At 46.0% G+C, this 18157-nt stretch overlaps 1 protein-coding gene across 4 annotated transcripts in view; it reads right to left on the reverse strand.

The window, feature by feature from the left end:
- Positions 1–18157, reverse strand: part of LOC147120530 (nck-associated protein 5-like) — a 974633-nt gene that overhangs the window by 242181 nt on the left and 714295 nt on the right. For all 4 annotated transcript variants that reach the window (XM_085986588.1, XM_085986589.1, XM_085986590.1 and 1 more), the window contains 2 exons: positions 16724–16762; positions 15425–15544 (listed from right to left, as the gene is read on the reverse strand). In XM_085986588.1, the coding sequence (XP_085842714.1) occupies positions 15425–15544; positions 16724–16762 (159 nt within the window). The remainder of the gene's footprint in view (positions 1–15424; positions 15545–16723; positions 16763–18157) is intronic.

Consider the following 18157-nt stretch of genomic DNA (forward strand, 5'->3'; position numbering starts at 1 on the left):
CCCCCTTCAATCCTCTCGCCCCCTCTTCGATCCTCTCACCCCCTTCGATCCTCTCTCTCCCCCTTCGATCCACTCGCCCCCTTCGATCCTCTCTCTCCCCCCTTTCGATCCTCTCTCTCCCCCTTCGAGCCTCTCTCCCCCTTCGATCCTCTCTCTCCCCCTTGGATCATCTCTCGCCCCCTTGGATCATCTCTCGCCCCCTTCGATCCTCTCTCTCCCCCTTCGATCCTCTCTCCCCCCCTTCGATCCTCTCTCTCCCCCTTCGATCCTCTCTCTCCCCCTTCGATCCTAACATAAGAACATAAGAACATAAGAAATAGGAGCAGGAGTAGGCCAATCGGCCCCTCGAGCCTGCTCCGCCATTCAATAAGATCATGGCTGATCTGATCCTAACCGCCAATCTACTATCACAGAACCATCTCCTGAATCTAACAGAATTAGACACACGAAATAGGAGCAGGATCAGGCTACACGGCCCCTGGGCCCGCTCCGCTACCCACAGGGCCATGACCGATCCGAACCTAGACTCATGTCCAAATTCCTGCTCGCTCCCCGTAACCCTTAATTCCCTTTACTTCTAGGAAACTGTCTATTTCTGTTTTAAATTTATGTAATGATGTAGCTTCTACAGCTTTTTGGGGCAGCATATTCCATGGACCTACCACCCTCTGAGTGAAGTAGTTCCTCCTCATCTCAGTTTTGAAAGAGCAGCCCCTTATTCTAAGACTATGCTCCCTAGTTCTAGTTTCACCCATCATCGGGAACATTCTCCCCGCATCCACCCGATCCAACCCCTTCACAATCTTATATGTTTCAATAAGATCGCCTCTCATTCTTCTGAACTCCAATGAGTAGAGTCCCAATCTACTCAACCTCTCCTCATATGTCCATCCCCTCATCCCCGGGATTAACCGAGTGAACCTTCTTTGTACTGACTCGAGAGCAAGTATGTCTTTTCTTAAGTATGGACACCAAAACTGTATGCAGTATTCCAGGTGCGGTCTCACCAATACCTCTCTCCCCCTTCGATCCTCTCTCTCCCCCTTCGATCCTCTCTCTCCCCCTTCGATCCCCTCTCTCCCCCTTCGACCCTCTCTCGCCCCTTCAATCCATACTCTCGCCCCCTTCGATCCTCTCTCTCCCCCTTCGATCCTCTCGCCCCCTTCGATCCTCTCTCTCCCCCTTCGATCCTCTCTCTCCCCCTTCGATCCTCTCTCTCCCCCTTCGATCCTCTCTCCCCCTTCGATACTCTCGCCCCCTTCGATCCTCTCCCTCCCTTCGATCCTCTCACTCCCCCTTCGATCCTCTCTCTCCCCCTTCGATCCTCTCTCTCCCCCTTCGATCCTCTCTCTCCCCCTTCGATCCTCTCTCTCCCCCTTCGATCCTCTCTCTCCCCCTTCGAACCTCTCTCTCCCCCTTCGATCCTCTCTCTCCCCTTCGAACCTCTCTCTCCCCCTTCGATCCTCTCTCTCCCCTTCGATCCTCTCTCTCCCCCTTCGATCCTCTCTCTCGCCCGCTTCGATCCTCTCTCTCGCCCGCTTCGATCCTCTCACCCCCTTCAATCCTCTGTCTCGCCCCCTTCGATCCTCTCTCTCGCCCGCTTCGATCCTCTCTCCCCCTTTGATCCTCTCTCTCCCCCTTCGATCCTCTCGCCCCCTCTTCGATCCTCTCGCCCCCTTTGATCATCTCTCTCCCCCTTCGATCCTCTCGCCCCCTCTTCGATCCTCTCACCCCCTTCGATCCTCTCTCTCCCCCTTCGATCCACTCGCCCCCTTCGATCCACTCGCCCCCTTCGATCCTCTCTCTCCCCCCTTTCGATCCTCTCTCTCCCCCTTCGAGCCTCTCTCCCCCTTCGATCCTCTCTCTCCCCCTTGGATCATCTCTCGCCCCCTTGGATCATCTCTCGCCCCCTTCGATCCTCTCTCTCCCCCTTCGATCCTCTCTCCCCCCCTTCGATCCTCTCTCTCCCCCTTCGATCCTCTCTCTCCCCCTTCGATCCTCTCTCTCCCCCTTCGATCCTCTCTCTCCCCCTTCGATCCTAACATAAGAACATAAGAACATAAGAAATAGGAGCAGGAGTAGGCCAATCGGCCCCTCGAGCCTGCTCCGCCATTCAATAAGATCATGGCTGATCTGATCCTAACCGCCAATCTACTATCACAGAACCATCTCCTGAATCTAACAGAATTAGACACACGAAATAGGAGCAGGATCAGGCTACACGGCCCCTGGGCCCGCTCCGCTACCCACAGGGCCATGACCGATCCGAACCTAGACTCATGTCCAAATTCCTGCTCGCTCCCCGTAACCCTTAATTCCCTTTACTTCTAGGAAACTGTCTATTTCTGTTTTAAATTTATGTAATGATGTAGCTTCTACAGCTTTTTGGGGCAGCATATTCCATGGACCTACCACCCTCTGAGTGAAGTAGTTCCTCCTCATCTCAGTTTTGAAAGAGCAGCCCCTTATTCTAAGACTATGCTCCCTAGTTCTAGTTTCACCCATCATCGGGAACATTCTCCCCGCATCCACCCGATCCAACCCCTTCACAATCTTATATGTTTCAATAAGATCGCCTCTCATTCTTCTGAACTCCAATGAGTAGAGTCCCAATCTACTCAACCTCTCCTCATATGTCCATCCCCTCATCCCCGGGATTAACCGAGTGAACCTTCTTTGTACTGACTCGAGAGCAAGTATGTCTTTTCTTAAGTATGGACACCAAAACTGTATGCAGTATTCCAGGTGCGGTCTCACCAATACCTCTCTCCCCCTTCGATCCTCTCTCTCCCCCTTCGATCCTCTCTCTCCCCCTTCGATCCCCTCTCTCCCCCTTCGACCCTCTCTCGCCCCTTCAATCCATACTCTCGCCCCCTTCGATCCTCTCTCTCCCCCTTCGATCCTCTCGCCCCCTTCGATCCTCTCTCTCCCCCTTCGATCCTCTCTCTCCCCCTTCGATCCTCTCTCTCCCCCTTCGATCCTCTCTCCCCCTTCGATACTCTCGCCCCCTTCGATCCTCTCCCTCCCTTCGATCCTCTCACTCCCCCTTCGATCCTCTCTCTCCCCCTTCGATCCTCTCTCTCCCCCTTCGATCCTCTCTCTCCCCCTTCGATCCTCTCTCTCCCCCTTCGATCCTCTCTCTCCCCCTTCGAACCTCTCTCTCCCCCTTCGATCCTCTCTCTCCCCTTCGAACCTCTCTCTCCCCCTTCGATCCTCTCTCTCCCCTTCGATCCTCTCTCTCCCCCTTCGATCCTCTCTCTCGCCCGCTTCGATCCTCTCTCTCGCCCGCTTCGATCCTCTCACCCCCTTCAATCCTCTCTCTCGCCCCCTTCGATCCTCTCTCTCGCCCGCTTCGATCCTCTCTCCCCCTTTGATCCTCTCTCTCCCCCTTCGATCCTCTCGCCCCCTCTTCGATCCTCTCGCCCCCTTTGATCATCTCTCTCCCCCTTCGATCCTCTCGCCCCCTCTTCGATCCTCTCACCCCCTTCGATCCTCTCTCTCCCCCTTCGATCCACTCGCCCCCTTCGATCCACTCGCCCCCTTCGATCCTCTCTCTCCCCCCTTTCGATCCTCTCTCTCCCCCTTCGAGCCTCTCTCCCCCTTCGATCCTCTCTCTCCCCCTTGGATCATCTCTCGCCCCCTTGGATCATCTCTCGCCCCCTTCGATCTTCTCTCTCCCCCTTCGATCCTCTCTCCCCCCCTTCGATCCTCTCTCTCCCCCTTCGATCCTCTCTCTCCCCCTTCGATCCTCTCTCTCCCCCTTCGATCCTCTCTCTCCCCCTTCGATCCTAACATAAGAACATAAGAACATAAGAAATAGGAGCAGGAGTAGGCCAATCGGCCCCTCGAGCCTGCTCCGCCATTCAATAAGATCATGGCTGATCTGATCCTAACCGCCAATCTACTATCACAGAACCATCTCCTGAATCTAACAGAATTAGACACACGAAATAGGAGCAGGATCAGGCTACACGGCCCCTGGGCCCGCTCCGCTACCCACAGGGCCATGACCGATCCGAACCTAGACTCATGTCCAAATTCCTGCTCGCTCCCCGTAACCCTTAATTCCCTTTACTTCTAGGAAACTGTCTATTTCTGTTTTAAATTTATGTAATGATGTAGCTTCTACAGCTTTTTGGGGCAGCATATTCCATGGACCTACCACCCTCTGAGTGAAGTAGTTCCTCCTCATCTCAGTTTTGAAAGAGCAGCCCCTTATTCTAAGACTATGCTCCCTAGTTCTAGTTTCACCCATCATCGGGAACATTCTCCCCGCATCCACCCGATCCAACCCCTTCACAATCTTATATGTTTCAATAAGATCGCCTCTCATTCTTCTGAACTCCAATGAGTAGAGTCCCAATCTACTCAACCTCTCCTCATATGTCCATCCCCTCATCCCCGGGATTAACCGAGTGAACCTTCTTTGTACTGACTCGAGAGCAAGTATGTCTTTTCTTAAGTATGGACACCAAAACTGTATGCAGTATTCCAGGTGCGGTCTCACCAATACCTCTCTCCCCCTTCGATCCTCTCTCTCCCCCTTCGATCCTCTCTCTCCCCCTTCGATCCCCTCTCTCCCCCTTCGACCCTCTCTCGCCCCTTCAATCCATACTCTCGCCCCCTTCGATCCTCTCTCTCCCCCTTCGATCCTCTCGCCCCCTTCGATCCTCTCTCTCCCCCTTCGATCCTCTCTCTCCCCCTTCGATCCTCTCTCTCCCCCTTCGATCCTCTCTCCCCCTTCGATACTCTCGCCCCCTTCGATCCTCTCCCTCCCTTCGATCCTCTCACTCCCCCTTCGATCCTCTCTCTCCCCCTTCGATCCTCTCTCTCCCCCTTCGATCCTCTCTCTCCCCCTTCGATCCTCTCTCTCCCCCTTCGATCCTCTCTCTCCCCCTTCGACCCTCTCTCTCCCCTTCGATCCTCTCTCTCCCCCTTCAATCCATACTCTCGCCCCCTTCGATCCTCTCTCTCCCCCTTCGATCCATTCTCTCTCCCCCTTCGATACTCTCGCCCCCTTCGATCCTCTCTCTCCCTTCGATCCTCTCTCTCCCCCTTCGATCCTCTCGCCCCCTTCGATCCTCTCACTCCCCCTTCGATCCTCTCTCGCCCCCTTCGATCCTCTCTCTCCCCCTTCGATCCTCTCTCTCCCCCTTCGATCCTCTCTCTCCCCCTTCGATCCTCTCTCTCCCCCTTCGATCCTCTCTCTCCCCCTTCGACCCTCTCTCTCCCCTTCGATCCTCTCTCGCCCCCTTCGATCCTCTCTCGCCCCTTCGATCCTCTCTCTCCCCCTTCGATCCATTCTCTCGCCACCTTCGATCCATTCTCTCGCCAACTTCGATCCTCTCTCTCGCCCCCTTTGATCCTCTCTCTCCCTTCGATCCTCTCTCTCCCCCTTCAATCCTCTCACTCCCCCTTCGATCCTCTCTCTCCCTTCGATCCTCTCTCTCGCCCCTTTGATCCTCTCTCTCCCCCTTCGATCCTCTCTCTCCCCCTTCGATCCTCTCTCTCCCCTTCGATCCTCTCTCTCCCCCTTCGATCCTCTCTCACCCTTCGATCCTCTCTCTCCCCCTTCGATCCTCTCTCCCCCCCTTCGGTCCTCTCTCTTCCTGTTTGATCCTCTCTCCCCCTCCCTCCTCTGATTCCCTCTCTCCCGCCTTCGATTCCCTCTCTCTCTCCCCCTTTCAATCCACTCTCTCACCCCTTCAATCTTCTCTCTCTCCCTTTCAATCCTCTCTCTCCCCCCCCACCACCCCAGCCACCAACGGATCCCCTGACCTTCTCCGCAAAGAGCCGAGGAAAGTGTGGCCCACAGTGCAGGCCACAACTGCGGCACTGTTGGGTACTGTGCATGCGCGGAAGGAGATCGGGTGCGCTTGCGCAGCTCCAGTATAACACGTGCATGCACAGAAGGCTGTAAAGGTGTTTGTGCAAATAATCACAGCGTTTTTTTATTCTGTAACGTGCTCTTAAGATTGTCAAATGAAGGGAATGGAATTAAAAGCATTTATTCAACCTTTCTAACGTAGAGAGGTTTTAAACTAAGGTGAATGAATCACCCTTATTATTTCCAGAAACAAGCTACAAATTGTGCAACAAACTCATTTAAAGTTCCATTAATGAAATTATTTCCACTACTCGTCGTTTCAGTTGGGGTGAAGGTAACAATGCTCAAAGCTAACTAGAGCATGTATTACTTCATCACAAAGTTGTCCCTTATTCAACTAAAACCTCACAAATTGCATTGGTTAATATCATAAAGAAATGTATACATCAAACAAATATTTAAAAGAAATGCAGAGCAGGAAGAAGAGAAATAAACTAATCTAAACTGGATACAACTGCGTAATACTTGCACATCGGCCTGGATTTTGCAGTCAGTGCTAGCCGATCATTGCACTTACACTTGCCCACAGTTGTTCTGTGGGCTTTTACACTTTGATTTGTGGTAATTACTGTAGAGAGCCAAAACTGTGTGGCGCCCTCTACAGGGGATCTTGGACCTTGCGAGCAGGACAAGCAACGGTGTGTCTCTTTTTTATCATTTGTTTATGGGATGTGGGCGTCGCTGGCGAGGCCAGCATTTATCGTCCATCATCAATTGCCCTTGAGAAGGTGGTGGTGAGCCACCTTTTTGAACCGCTGAAGTCCGTGTGGTGAAGGTACTCCTACAGTGCTATTAGGGAGGGAATTCCAGGATTTTGACCCAGCGACGATGAAGGATTGGCGATATACTGTACTTCTAAGTCAGGATGGTGTGTGACTTGGAGGGGACCGGGGAGGTGGTGGTGTGCCCATGCGCCTCCTGCCCTTGTCCCAATAGGTGGTAGAGGTCGCGGGTTTGGGGAGGTGCTGCTGAAGAAGCCTTGGCGAGTTGCTGCAGTGCATCTTGTAGATGGTACACACTGCAGCCATGGTACACCGGTGGTGGAGAGAGTGAATGGTTAAGGTGGTGGATAGGTTGCCAATCAAGCAGGCTGCTTTGTCCTGGATGGTGTTGAGCTTCTTGAGTGTTGTTGGAGATGCACTCCTCCAGCCAAGTGGAGAGTATTCCATCACACTCTTTACTTGTGCCTTGTAGATGGTGGAAAGGCTTTGGGGAGTCAGGAGGTGAGACACTCACCGCAGAATACCTAGCCTCTGACCTGCTCTTGTTGCCACAGTATTTATGAGGCTGGTCCAATTAAGTTTCTGGTCAATGGTGACCCCCAGGATGTTGATGGTGGGGGATTCGGCGATAATAATACCGTTGAATGTCAAGGGGAGGTGGTTAGACTCTCGCTTGTTGGAGATAGTCATTGCCTGGCACTTGTGTGGCGCGAATGTTACCTGCCACTCATCAGCCCAAGCCCAAACATCATCCAGGTCTTGTTGCATGCAGACATGGACTGCTTCATCATCTGAGGAGTTGTGAATGGCGCTGAACACTGTGCAGTCATCAGTGAACATCCCCATTTCTGACCTTATGTTGGAGGGAAGGTCATTGATGAAGTAGCTGAAGATGGTTGGGCCTAGGACACTGCCCTGAGGAACTCCTGCAGCAATGTCCTAGGGCTGTGATGATTGACCTTCAACCACCACTACCATCTTCCTTTGTGCTAGGTATGACTCCAGCCAGTGGAGCATTTTCCCTCTGATTCCCATTGACTTCAGTTTTACTAGGGCTCCTTGATGTCAAGGGCTGCCACTCTCACCTCACCTCTGGAATTCAGCTCCTTCATCCATGTTTGGACCAAGGCTGTAATGAGGTTGGGAGCCGAGTGCTCTTGGTGGAACCCAAACTGGGCATCAGTGAGCAGGTTATTGGTGAGTAGGTGCCGCTTGATAGCACTGTCGATGACACCTTCCATCACTTTGCTGATGATTGAGAGTAGATTGAGGGGGCGGTAATTGGCTGGGTTGGATTTGTCCTGCTTTTTGTGGACAGAACCAATCAGATTGAAGAATCCTTACTGAGAAATGCACAATCTGAACCAGGAAGTGCAAGTTAGAGTATTTAATTTAATGTCAAATTCATGTGCAGAAAGCGAAATAAAGAGAGGGAAAGAAAGATGGGATTAAGAGTGAGAGCTAAAAGAGACAGAAAGAAAAAGTTTTTAAAAAAATTAAATTTTTTATTTTTTTAAATCTCCAACAATAATTAAAATCTGAAGGAATGAGACTCCACAGTTGTAAAAGTTAATTTTCAGTGCCAGAGAGGTTGTTTCTCAGTAATTAAGACTTCCACACTGTTCAACATTCACTTACACTTAAATGGACAAGCTAACTTTTTCTGGTGTGTTTAGTGGGTATCTAGTGGGAGGGTACCCCAACTTGACGCCGTTGCATGCATGTGAATGCTGATTCTCTCGGTGAGGTACCGGTGTAGCGAAGCTTGTGGAAGAGCAGGGCAACTCAGACAGCAACTTCATGATTTCCATGCTTAACGGCACATGTACGGACACCAGGAGTTACTGTCCGATTTACTCCTTGATAACGACGAGTGCTGATAGCCTCACGGTTATTTTTACCGCAAAATCTGGCCCATTACAAGTTCAGAGACCTGTATGGTGCAATCATTTTATCTGGGTTCAAACCTAGATCAATGAAAGCCTTCTCCAAAATAAAGTGCTCCCCTAACCAGCTTAAATGCACAAAATGCAAAAAGGTTTTAAAAGATAACAATTTAATTCAGCTCTGATCATCACTGTGATCTGGTAGCTTCACTATATAAAGACTGTGCCGCTAGAAAATTAATAGAGACACATTTTGGTCTAACACTGTAAAATCAAAGAGACAAAATAAAAGAAACCCATCGCTCCATTATTATATCAGGAAATCCAAACTGCTGAGCTCTTTCATCTCAACCAGTCAAAAAACCAAAAGTAGAAATTTCTGATAGTTATTTCTGCTAATGTTCACTTCAGCTAGTCCTGTTATACTTTATACAGTCATTTTGGCAGCACTATAAATCTAACAGACTGTAAAACCATAAAATCCCCACATTTTATTTCTCCATCAAAACAATGCAAAATAGACGTTCAGATGTGTGTGATACTAATTACAAGTACGGGGTCAATCAATCCTTGTAACTTGCAAAGCTATCAAGTGTAAACACTGCACAGTCTGCAGTATGTTAATTCACTGAATAGCTCTTTGAATTGTAGAGTGCACTTTCAGTGCAAACAGAACCAAAATTGTAGAAGTCCCACTTTTATTTCGTATCCTTTCTTGCATCACTTGACATATGATACTGCAAGCAATCCCGCTTTTGATTAGATTTCACTTTTACCAAAACGCAAAGCAAGATGAGAAGCTTTATTACAAATACTTTATGACTTTTTCCTATTGGGCTTTCTCCTTAATCTATCACCTGAAAAGAAAACTATAAAACGTAATCTTTATTTTGATTTCATATTATCTACTGAACGATGATCAGATTTTGTTGACCCTTTGAGAACTAAAAGGTGGTTTATCTTCTGAGAAATAAATGTGTTCTTTATTACATATTTTTCAAGTATAATTATCGTCTGAAAGTCCATAAAGATGAATGCTATAAAACAGAGTTTGAACCTGATGTAGGACAAATCTCTTTTTTTGTTGTGAAGAAGAAAAAAAACATTTTAATGTTCATACTTGTATGAAACCCTCAAAGAGCTAACACGTCTTTCCCATAACTCCATGTTTGAATTGCTCCAATAAGGGTTCCATCCCTGCCACAGCGCCAAAAAGGGTCCAGCCAAAGCCACAAATGACATCATTATTAAATATACCAAAACAAAACATGTTTTGAATAGAAGCAACAAGATTGGAGAACTTGTTGAACAAATCAATCACTCAAGCTGTACAGCATGGGGACGTCCAGGTAGGAGTTAAAAGTAAATGTTGAGTGTGATTGACTAATTACTCATTGTAACTAGTTACATTTCATCTGCCTCTGCTGCTTCCCCCCACTCACCCACCCCTTCTCCTTGCCACCAAGTCAAATCTGCCTTCAGCCGTATTCTTGCACTTGCATCTTTCTCTGGTTTCTCTCCAATCTCCACTCATGTCTTCTCCAAGTTCATCTTATCCAGGAGACCAACCCGCAACTCTTTTGTCTTTGCAGATTGTTCGCAGCCTTGATCTCATATTTGACCTTGAGGTGAGCTTCCGACCACATATCCGTGCCATCACTAAGACCGCCTATTTCCACCTCCATAACATCACCTGACTCCTTCCCTGTCTCAGCTCATCTGCTGCTGAAACCCTCATCCATGCCTTTGTTACCTTGAGACTTGACTATTCCAATGCACTCTTGACTGGCCTCCCATTTTCCACCCTCCATAAACTTAAGCTCATCCAAAACTCTGCTGCCCGTATCCTAATTTGCACCAAGTCCCATTCATCCATCACCAATGCTCCTTCTAATTTTATTTTGTGCGCGGTCCCTTTAAATTTTCTGCACAGCCGCACATGTGCGGTATCTCTTCCATCTTGTGAGTGGCCTGCGCAGGACCTCCCGATGGATGCGTGGCTGCGTGCCCACACACCTTAGGGTGAAACGTTGCCATCACCCCTGTGCACAATGACCTACATTGGCTCCCAGTTAAAAAAATGCCTCACTTTAATATATTCATCCTTGTTTTCAAATCCCTTCATGGCCTCACCCCTCCCTATCTCTGTAACCTCCTCCAGCCCTACAACCCTCCGAGATATCTGCGCTCCTCTAATTCTGCCCTCTTGCATATCCCTGATTTTAATCGCTCTACCATTGGTGGCCATGCCTTCAGCTACCAAGGCCCTAAGCTCTGGAATTCCCTCCCTAAACCTCTCCGCCTCTCTTTCCTCCTTTAAAACACTCCTTAAAACCTACCATCTGCCCTAATGTGATTTGGTATCAAATTTTGTTTCATGGCGCTCCTGTGAAACACCTTGGGACATTTTACTACTTTGAAGGCGTTATATAAATGCAAGTTGTTGTTTTTGTTGTTGCAAACTACCGCCCATCTCCAACTTTACTTTCCTCTCCAAAGTCCTTAAACATGTTGTCACCTTTCAAATCCTGGCCTATCTTTCTTGCAACTCCATGTTTAATCTTTCCAATTAGGTTTCTGTCATTAAAACAGCCCTAACCACAGCTGTGCATTATACTTTCTTATCATCCTCAATCTCTCTGCAGCCTTTCATGCAGTCAATCACAGCCTACTCCTGCCAATACCTCTCCTCCATTTCAGTGGAACTGCCCTCGCTCAGTTCCACTCTTATCTATCAGATTGTAGCCAGAGCATCTCCAGAAATGGCTTCTCTTCCTGTCCCTGCACCATTACCTCTGGAGCCCCCAAAAGATGTATTCTTGGCTCCCTCCTTTCCTCATCTATATATGCTGCCCCTTGGTGGCATCATCCACAGATATGGGTCACCTCCCACATATATACTGATGACATCCAGCTCTAATTTTCTGACATCTATCTTGACCCCTCCACTGCCTTCATGTTGTCAGACTGCTTGTCCAACATACATTCATGGATGAGCTACAATTTCCTTTAGTTAAAACATTGGGAAGACTTAAGCCATCACCATCACCACCACAAATTCCTTATACTTGCCACCAATTCCATTCCTATTCCCAGTCACTGTCTCAGGCAGTGTTTGCAACCCCTGCATCATATTCAACTCTGAGCTGAGCTTCCAACTCTATATGCTCTCCATCACAAAGATCATCTACTTCCACCGACATAACATTGCCCCCCTCTGCCCATACCTCAGCCCATCTACTGCTGAAACCTTCATCCAAGCCTTTATATCATCTTCAGACTCAACTATTCAATGCTTTCCTGGCCGGCCTCCCAAGTTCTACCTTCCATAACCTTCAGCTAATCGTTTTGGTCAACTATAATCCCATGCTTGATGACCAACATCAGATTGCGGTCCCCCTACACCTCACTCTCATGTTTAAGTCCCTTCATGGCCTCACACCTCCCTATCTCTGTAACCTCCTCCTGTCCTACAATTCCTTCCCCAAACTCTCTGTTCCTCTAACTGTAGCTTGTTGTGCATTCACCCTTCCTTCTCGCTACCATTCGTGGCAGTGCCTTCAGCTGTCTCGGCTCCAAGCTCTGGAAATCCCTCCATAAACCTCTCTACCTCACTCTCCTCCTTCAAGGCTCTCCTTAAAACCCACCTCTTTGACAAAGCTTTGGCCAACCCTCCTAGCATCTCCTTCTTTGGTGAGGGGAGTGCAGAACAAGGGAACATAACCTTCAAATTAGAGCTATGCCGTTAAGGGGTTATGTCATGAAGCACTTCTTCAGGTTAATTCCAGAGATGAGGGGGTTGACTTATGAGGAAAGGTTGAGCAGGCTGGGCCTATACTCATTGGAATTTAGAAGAATGAGAGGTGATCTTATTGAAACATGTAAGATACTGAGGGGGCATGACAAGGTAGATGCAGAGAGGATGTTTCCCCTCGTGGGGAAATCTAGAACGTGGGGGCAGAGTTTTAGAGTAAAGGGTCGCCCTTTTAGAACTGAGATGAGGAGGAATTTCTTCTCTCAGAGGGTCGTAAATCTGTGGGATTCTCTGCCCCAGAGAGCCGTGGAGGCTGGGTCATTCAATACATTTAAGGTGGAGATAGACAGATTTTTGCAAGATAAGGGAGTGAAGGGTTATGGGGAGTGGGCGGGGAAGTGGCTTTGAGCCCAAGATCAGCCATGATCTTATTGAATGGCAGAGCAGGCTCGAGGGGCCAAGTGGCCTATTCCTGCTCCTATTTCTTATGTTCTTATGTTTTTATGTTCACATAAAGGGTAGTGGAAATCTGGAACTCTCTCCCACAAAAAGCTGTTGAAGCTGCATCAAATGAAAATGTAAAAACTGAGATTGATCAATTTTTGATAGGTGAGGGTATTAAGAGATATGGAACCAAGGTGGGTAAATAGAGTTAAGATACAGATAAGCCACGATCTAACTGAATGGCAGAACAAGCTTAAGGGGCTGAATGTCTTACTCCTGCTCTTATGTTCCTATCTCGGGATCCATTCATTCTGATTACGCCTCTGTGAAGTTTTTCTACAGTAAAGGCACTATATAAATGCAAGTTATTGCTGTTATCTGGGAAATCAACGCATTCTACCTCTGGAGTGTGTTAACTATAGCACTTACCATGGAAAATCACTAAACCCACCCACGAGATGCTCAATTATCTGCTGTCATCACAGATTAAGGAATATATCTTTGATTTTCTGCAGATACCCCTCTATTACAAGTAGCAAGTCATTATCTAAAGGCCATCCAGATTGATCTCCTGTTCTTCAGTACTTAGGGGTAATTTCTCAAACTCCATGCCCTGTTAGCTAAAGGTGATTTTCACATCTTCCTGCCCATGTATATAGAAGATATTTCTAACTCTCCATGCTTTAGCTCCAAAGCAGGATTTCTAACTCCCCATGCCCTGTTAGCTACCTGTCAATTGTATGTAGTTATTACTCAATGCACTAATCATACAGCTGAATTTCAACAATATTACAAGCAAATTTAATAGGTCTCTTCAATCCAGTGCTAAATAAGTATTCATTGTATACATCAGGAACAACTGTCTTGAACAATTAATTGGTGATGTTATGTCAACTCAATGAGCCTATTAAAAAATGCCCCACATGACAAGCTAAAAAATGGAACAGCTCTTTCTGTTTAGAAGTTAAAGAAAACCTGAAAAACCATGCCAAATATGAAGGCACTATAGTTGCGCTCACTTCCATATAGGGTTACCACCCATCTGATTTTTTGAGCTAATTGCCCAGTTTCTTATTTTTAATGTAAAACAGAAGCAAACATCTGGTTGTCTAGGTATTTGTCCGCTTTAATCTGATTTGTTTGGTCAAATACAGCAAAAGAATTAAGTATCTAAACTGAACAGTCAAACTGCTCCCATGATTGCATAACCACCAGTGCCCCAAAATTAAGTTCAGCGACACCTGCAAGGTGGAGAGCAATGGTATCAATGTACTATACTTAATGAAGATCTGAGGCACCAGAGACAAAGAGAAAGATCCTGCATTGAAATGAATATGTGCAGATGCCCTACTACTAGTCAAAATAAACATACTTAGTTAACAACAATACATAGTTGCATTTATGTAGCATCTTTAACATAGTAAATGTCCTAAAGCACTTCACAGGAGCGTCATCAAATAAAATGTGACACTGAGCCACATATGATGATATTAGGACCGGTTACCAAAAACTTGGTCAGAGAGGTAGGTTTTAAGTGCATCTTAAAGGAGGAGACAAAGCTAGAGAGGAGGAGAGGTTTAGGGAGGGAATTACAGAGCTTAAGACCTAAGCAGCTGAAGGCAAGGCCGCCAATGGTAGAGCAATTAAAATCGGGGAGGCGGAAGAGGCCAGAATTGGAGGAGCGGAGAGATCTCGGAGGGTTGTAGGAGGTTACAGAGATCAGGAGGGGAGAGGCCATGCAGGGATTTGAAAACAAGGTGGAAAATTTTTAAATCGAGGCGTTGCCGGACTGGGAGCCAATGTGTGTCAGTGAGCACAGGGGTGATGAGTGACTGGGACTTGGTGCGAGTTAGGGTATGGGTAGCAGAGTTTTAGATAAGCTCAAGTTTATGGAGAGTAGAAAATGGGAGGCCAGCCTGGAGAACGTTGAAATAGTCAAGTCTAGAGGTAAAGGTTATAGGAAATAAATAGATTGTAATTCTCAAATCGTAATTAGCAAATCATTGCCTTTAAGTTACAAAAGCAAGTGATAATTCTCTTGGTCAATAATCCACACTTCAATCAACAGTTTGCCACTATTGCCCTATAGATCATCAGAATCTTTTGCTGAAGTAGTTGCAATGAGATATGCTTATTAAAGTAGAAAATGCTACTAGTGAACTAGACTGTACAATATTTTATCATGACTACAGAATGTTTAAGTACAGTCACATATTCTTGCTATTTTATGTATTCAAATCACAAAATGCAATTAAAGAGCTAGTTATTGAGGCAAGCATACATTAGCAAGCATATTCGTTTTCATAATGTGTTTCTAGAATGACAGACTAAGGTTACATTTTATGACAGAAATTTCCTCTGTTTCTGAAGTAATTTCCTCCATTGACCAAGCATTTGAAAACCACAACAGTATAATCTGAGAACTTTAATCTGGACATTTATTTTTATTTGTTTCTGATCCTTATGTTGATCAGTTGATTCTTTGCATAATTTATTACATTCCAGTTAATAACAGTGGTTACAAGTACTGACAATGAAGGGATAAAGATCCATTTATGAAAGCCTTTTGATTGCAACAAACGTGGTTCGCACTGTAAATTAATCTGAAAAATTACCTTATCACAAATTTTTAACCACTTAATCTAGTCTCATATAAAGTCTTTTGAAAGATGACTAATAATTAAGCATGAGAATATGGACAGAAAAAAATAACTGATGTACATACACATACCCGCAGTAGTGAATCAGAAGCCAGACGAACTCTCTGCTGGAAAAGAACACTCAATGTTCGATTCTGCTGCTCAAGATCAAAAACCCTAGTGCGTAATTTCAGACACTCTTCTCTTAAATCCTGCAGGTATAATATATATTGTAGTAGAGTTACAGAAATTTAACCCATTTTTGATATTAATATTTTATATTTTTAAGGGGATAAATACTGAAGAATGATAAGAGACTACAAACTCAGTCAAGGGGTTTAGTTGATGCTGTAAGCTTTCACAGTGACTTTGAGCAGTAATCTGAACCCCCTTTATCCCCAACCCTAGACTGGGCGATTGCTCTATAATGCACTTTCCACTAACTATTGTTTTACTACTTCATCTTTATTAAGGGGGTTTTAAACAGAACTGCCTCCTGCTTTTGGAGAGACACTAGAATCAGTTTCAATTATGTATTCCATATTAGTATTAACCACCATTATGAATAGATTAATTAAATCAGGACTATCGAGGCTGTACATAACACAGGACCCAACACAAAGGAACAAATAATTCTAAAACTGAGGTACAGAATTTTTTTTTTTTAATTAATCCACAGGATTAAACCATGAACATATATTGGTTAAATTTGATGGGGTTTTTTGCTCCCTTCAGGTTAAATTTATTAATTGAGAAGACCATCCCAAAGAGGCTAAAATCGTGCAACTATACACTACAAACAATAGCATATGACTAATTATTTTTTTTAAAGTGCATGTAAATATTGCATTGCAGATTTTCTTAATTCTAATGCAAGAAGATATTATAGACATTTTTGAAAACATTTTTCCCTCCTAGTTCACTTTTTTATTGTGCCATACCAAATCAGAGCTGGATAAGTGTGATCTGGTGTAGATCTGGTGCTCAATTCCTCCACAAGCAATTCTGCCTGAGATCATAAATGATCATGTCATGAGAACCTCAGTTATACCTATCCAGAAACCACCCGTTAAAGTGCAAGCTACGCCAGTGGACCAACATTTACAATAAAGGATTGGACTCCTCTCAAGAAATTATTGTGTCTGATTATCCTAGGGGCTCATGTTGGGGTAATGACATAATCAGTATCATGAACAGTAAAAGAGATGTCCAGCACATCATTTGTATTGCTCTCAACCTCACTTTCATTCGCTTCACATTCCCTTTCACAGAATGTAGCCTTCATGAAAAGTATGAGCTACTCCTGTTCAGTTTGTGGATTCATTTTTTAATCTTCTGTATGTTGACTATATTAGAGTAGGTATAGGCAGGGAGTTAGTAAAGAGACTCACCTTTTGAGTAAGCAATGCCTGAACCACTTGATTGGCCACCTTTGAAAAAATATATAAAATAGTTATTAACAACAATTTTGTTACACTGCTCCAAAACCCTACAAAATCTCCAATGAAATTTCATTTAATGGCATTATAAATATGCATACAATTTAATAGTTTTCTGACAGACTTGTCAGTTGTTGGCTTTGAGCTAAACCTATGTCATCATAGCATGCTTTGAACCCTCTCCCTGAGAAGTATCCACAATAGGGAATTCAAGAGAAACTTCTTTACCCAGTGATTAGAATGTGGAACTCGCGACCACAGGCAGTAATTGAGACCAATAGCATAGATGCATTCAAGGGGAAGCTAGAGAAGTATGAGGGAGAAATGAATAGAAGGATATGTTGATAGGGTCAGATGAAGATGGGTGGGAGCAGGCTCATGTGGAGTATAAACACCGGCATGGACCTGTTGATACGAATGGCCTGTTTCTGTGCTGTAAATACTTTGTTGCATGCTCTGCTCCTGTTGACTACCTTACTTCAACTCTCTAACTTCCTCCCTGTCTCTCTTAACTCTTCCACTTGTTATGCCCACTATTCTATCACCTACTTACTCAAACCATCTGGGTCGTAGCTCTCATCACCAAGTTCCACCTTAGCTTCTCCCTCTCCTTCTGTCCCTTTGGCTTTCTCCTCCTTCAGGCACCTCACACTTTTCCATTCCTCCTTCCTTTCACTTAAAAGTCATCATTCCCACCAAATAACTCATCATCACCCACCCCTGCCATTCTCCCAGTACAGTCCCTGTATTCACTCACCCAAGTTTGATTATTGCAAACTTGAATGCACAACTAGTTTAGTCATTCTATATCAAATTACGCTTGACCACATTAACCATTACAGTGCCTCGCTCTCTTCAGCCAAATTTCCCTACTATTCCAGGGTCACTAACACCCAAACATCCTTTTTTCTGACAAACCACCTCCTCAAACCCCTTTTCCCCCATCCTGTTCTTCAAAACCAAAGTGAGCTCATGGACGTCTTCAGCTCAATACAGCCACTGCTGCTGCTACCTCCCCCTCCTTTCCCGCTGTGCTCCCTCACCCATTCTACTTTTGATCCATTTCTCTCTGCACATTCTCTTCACTCCCCACCCTCTCCAACCTCAAGTCCTTGATGAAACACACCTCCTGCTCACTCATTCCCTTACCGCCTCATCTCTAAACCACTGGACTACCCATCCTGGCCTCCATGCTTGCCAACATTGTTAATGGCTCCCTTTGCTCAGGCACCGTCACTCCCTTTCAAAACCCCTCCTCAAAAGGTAAACCCCAAAAACCTCGTCAAAACCTATCTTAGGCTTTGTCACATTTCTAGCTCTCCCCCAATAGCCCAACATCTGTTCCTGCCATGGCGGCCAGAGGCTGGATCGTGAGCGGGAGAAGCA

This window comes from Somniosus microcephalus, chromosome 4 (genome assembly GCF_052327205.1).
Source record: "Somniosus microcephalus isolate GS21.2 chromosome 4, FLI_Smic_1.0, whole genome shotgun sequence".
Lineage (NCBI taxonomy): Eukaryota > Metazoa > Chordata > Chondrichthyes > Squaliformes > Somniosidae > Somniosus > Somniosus microcephalus.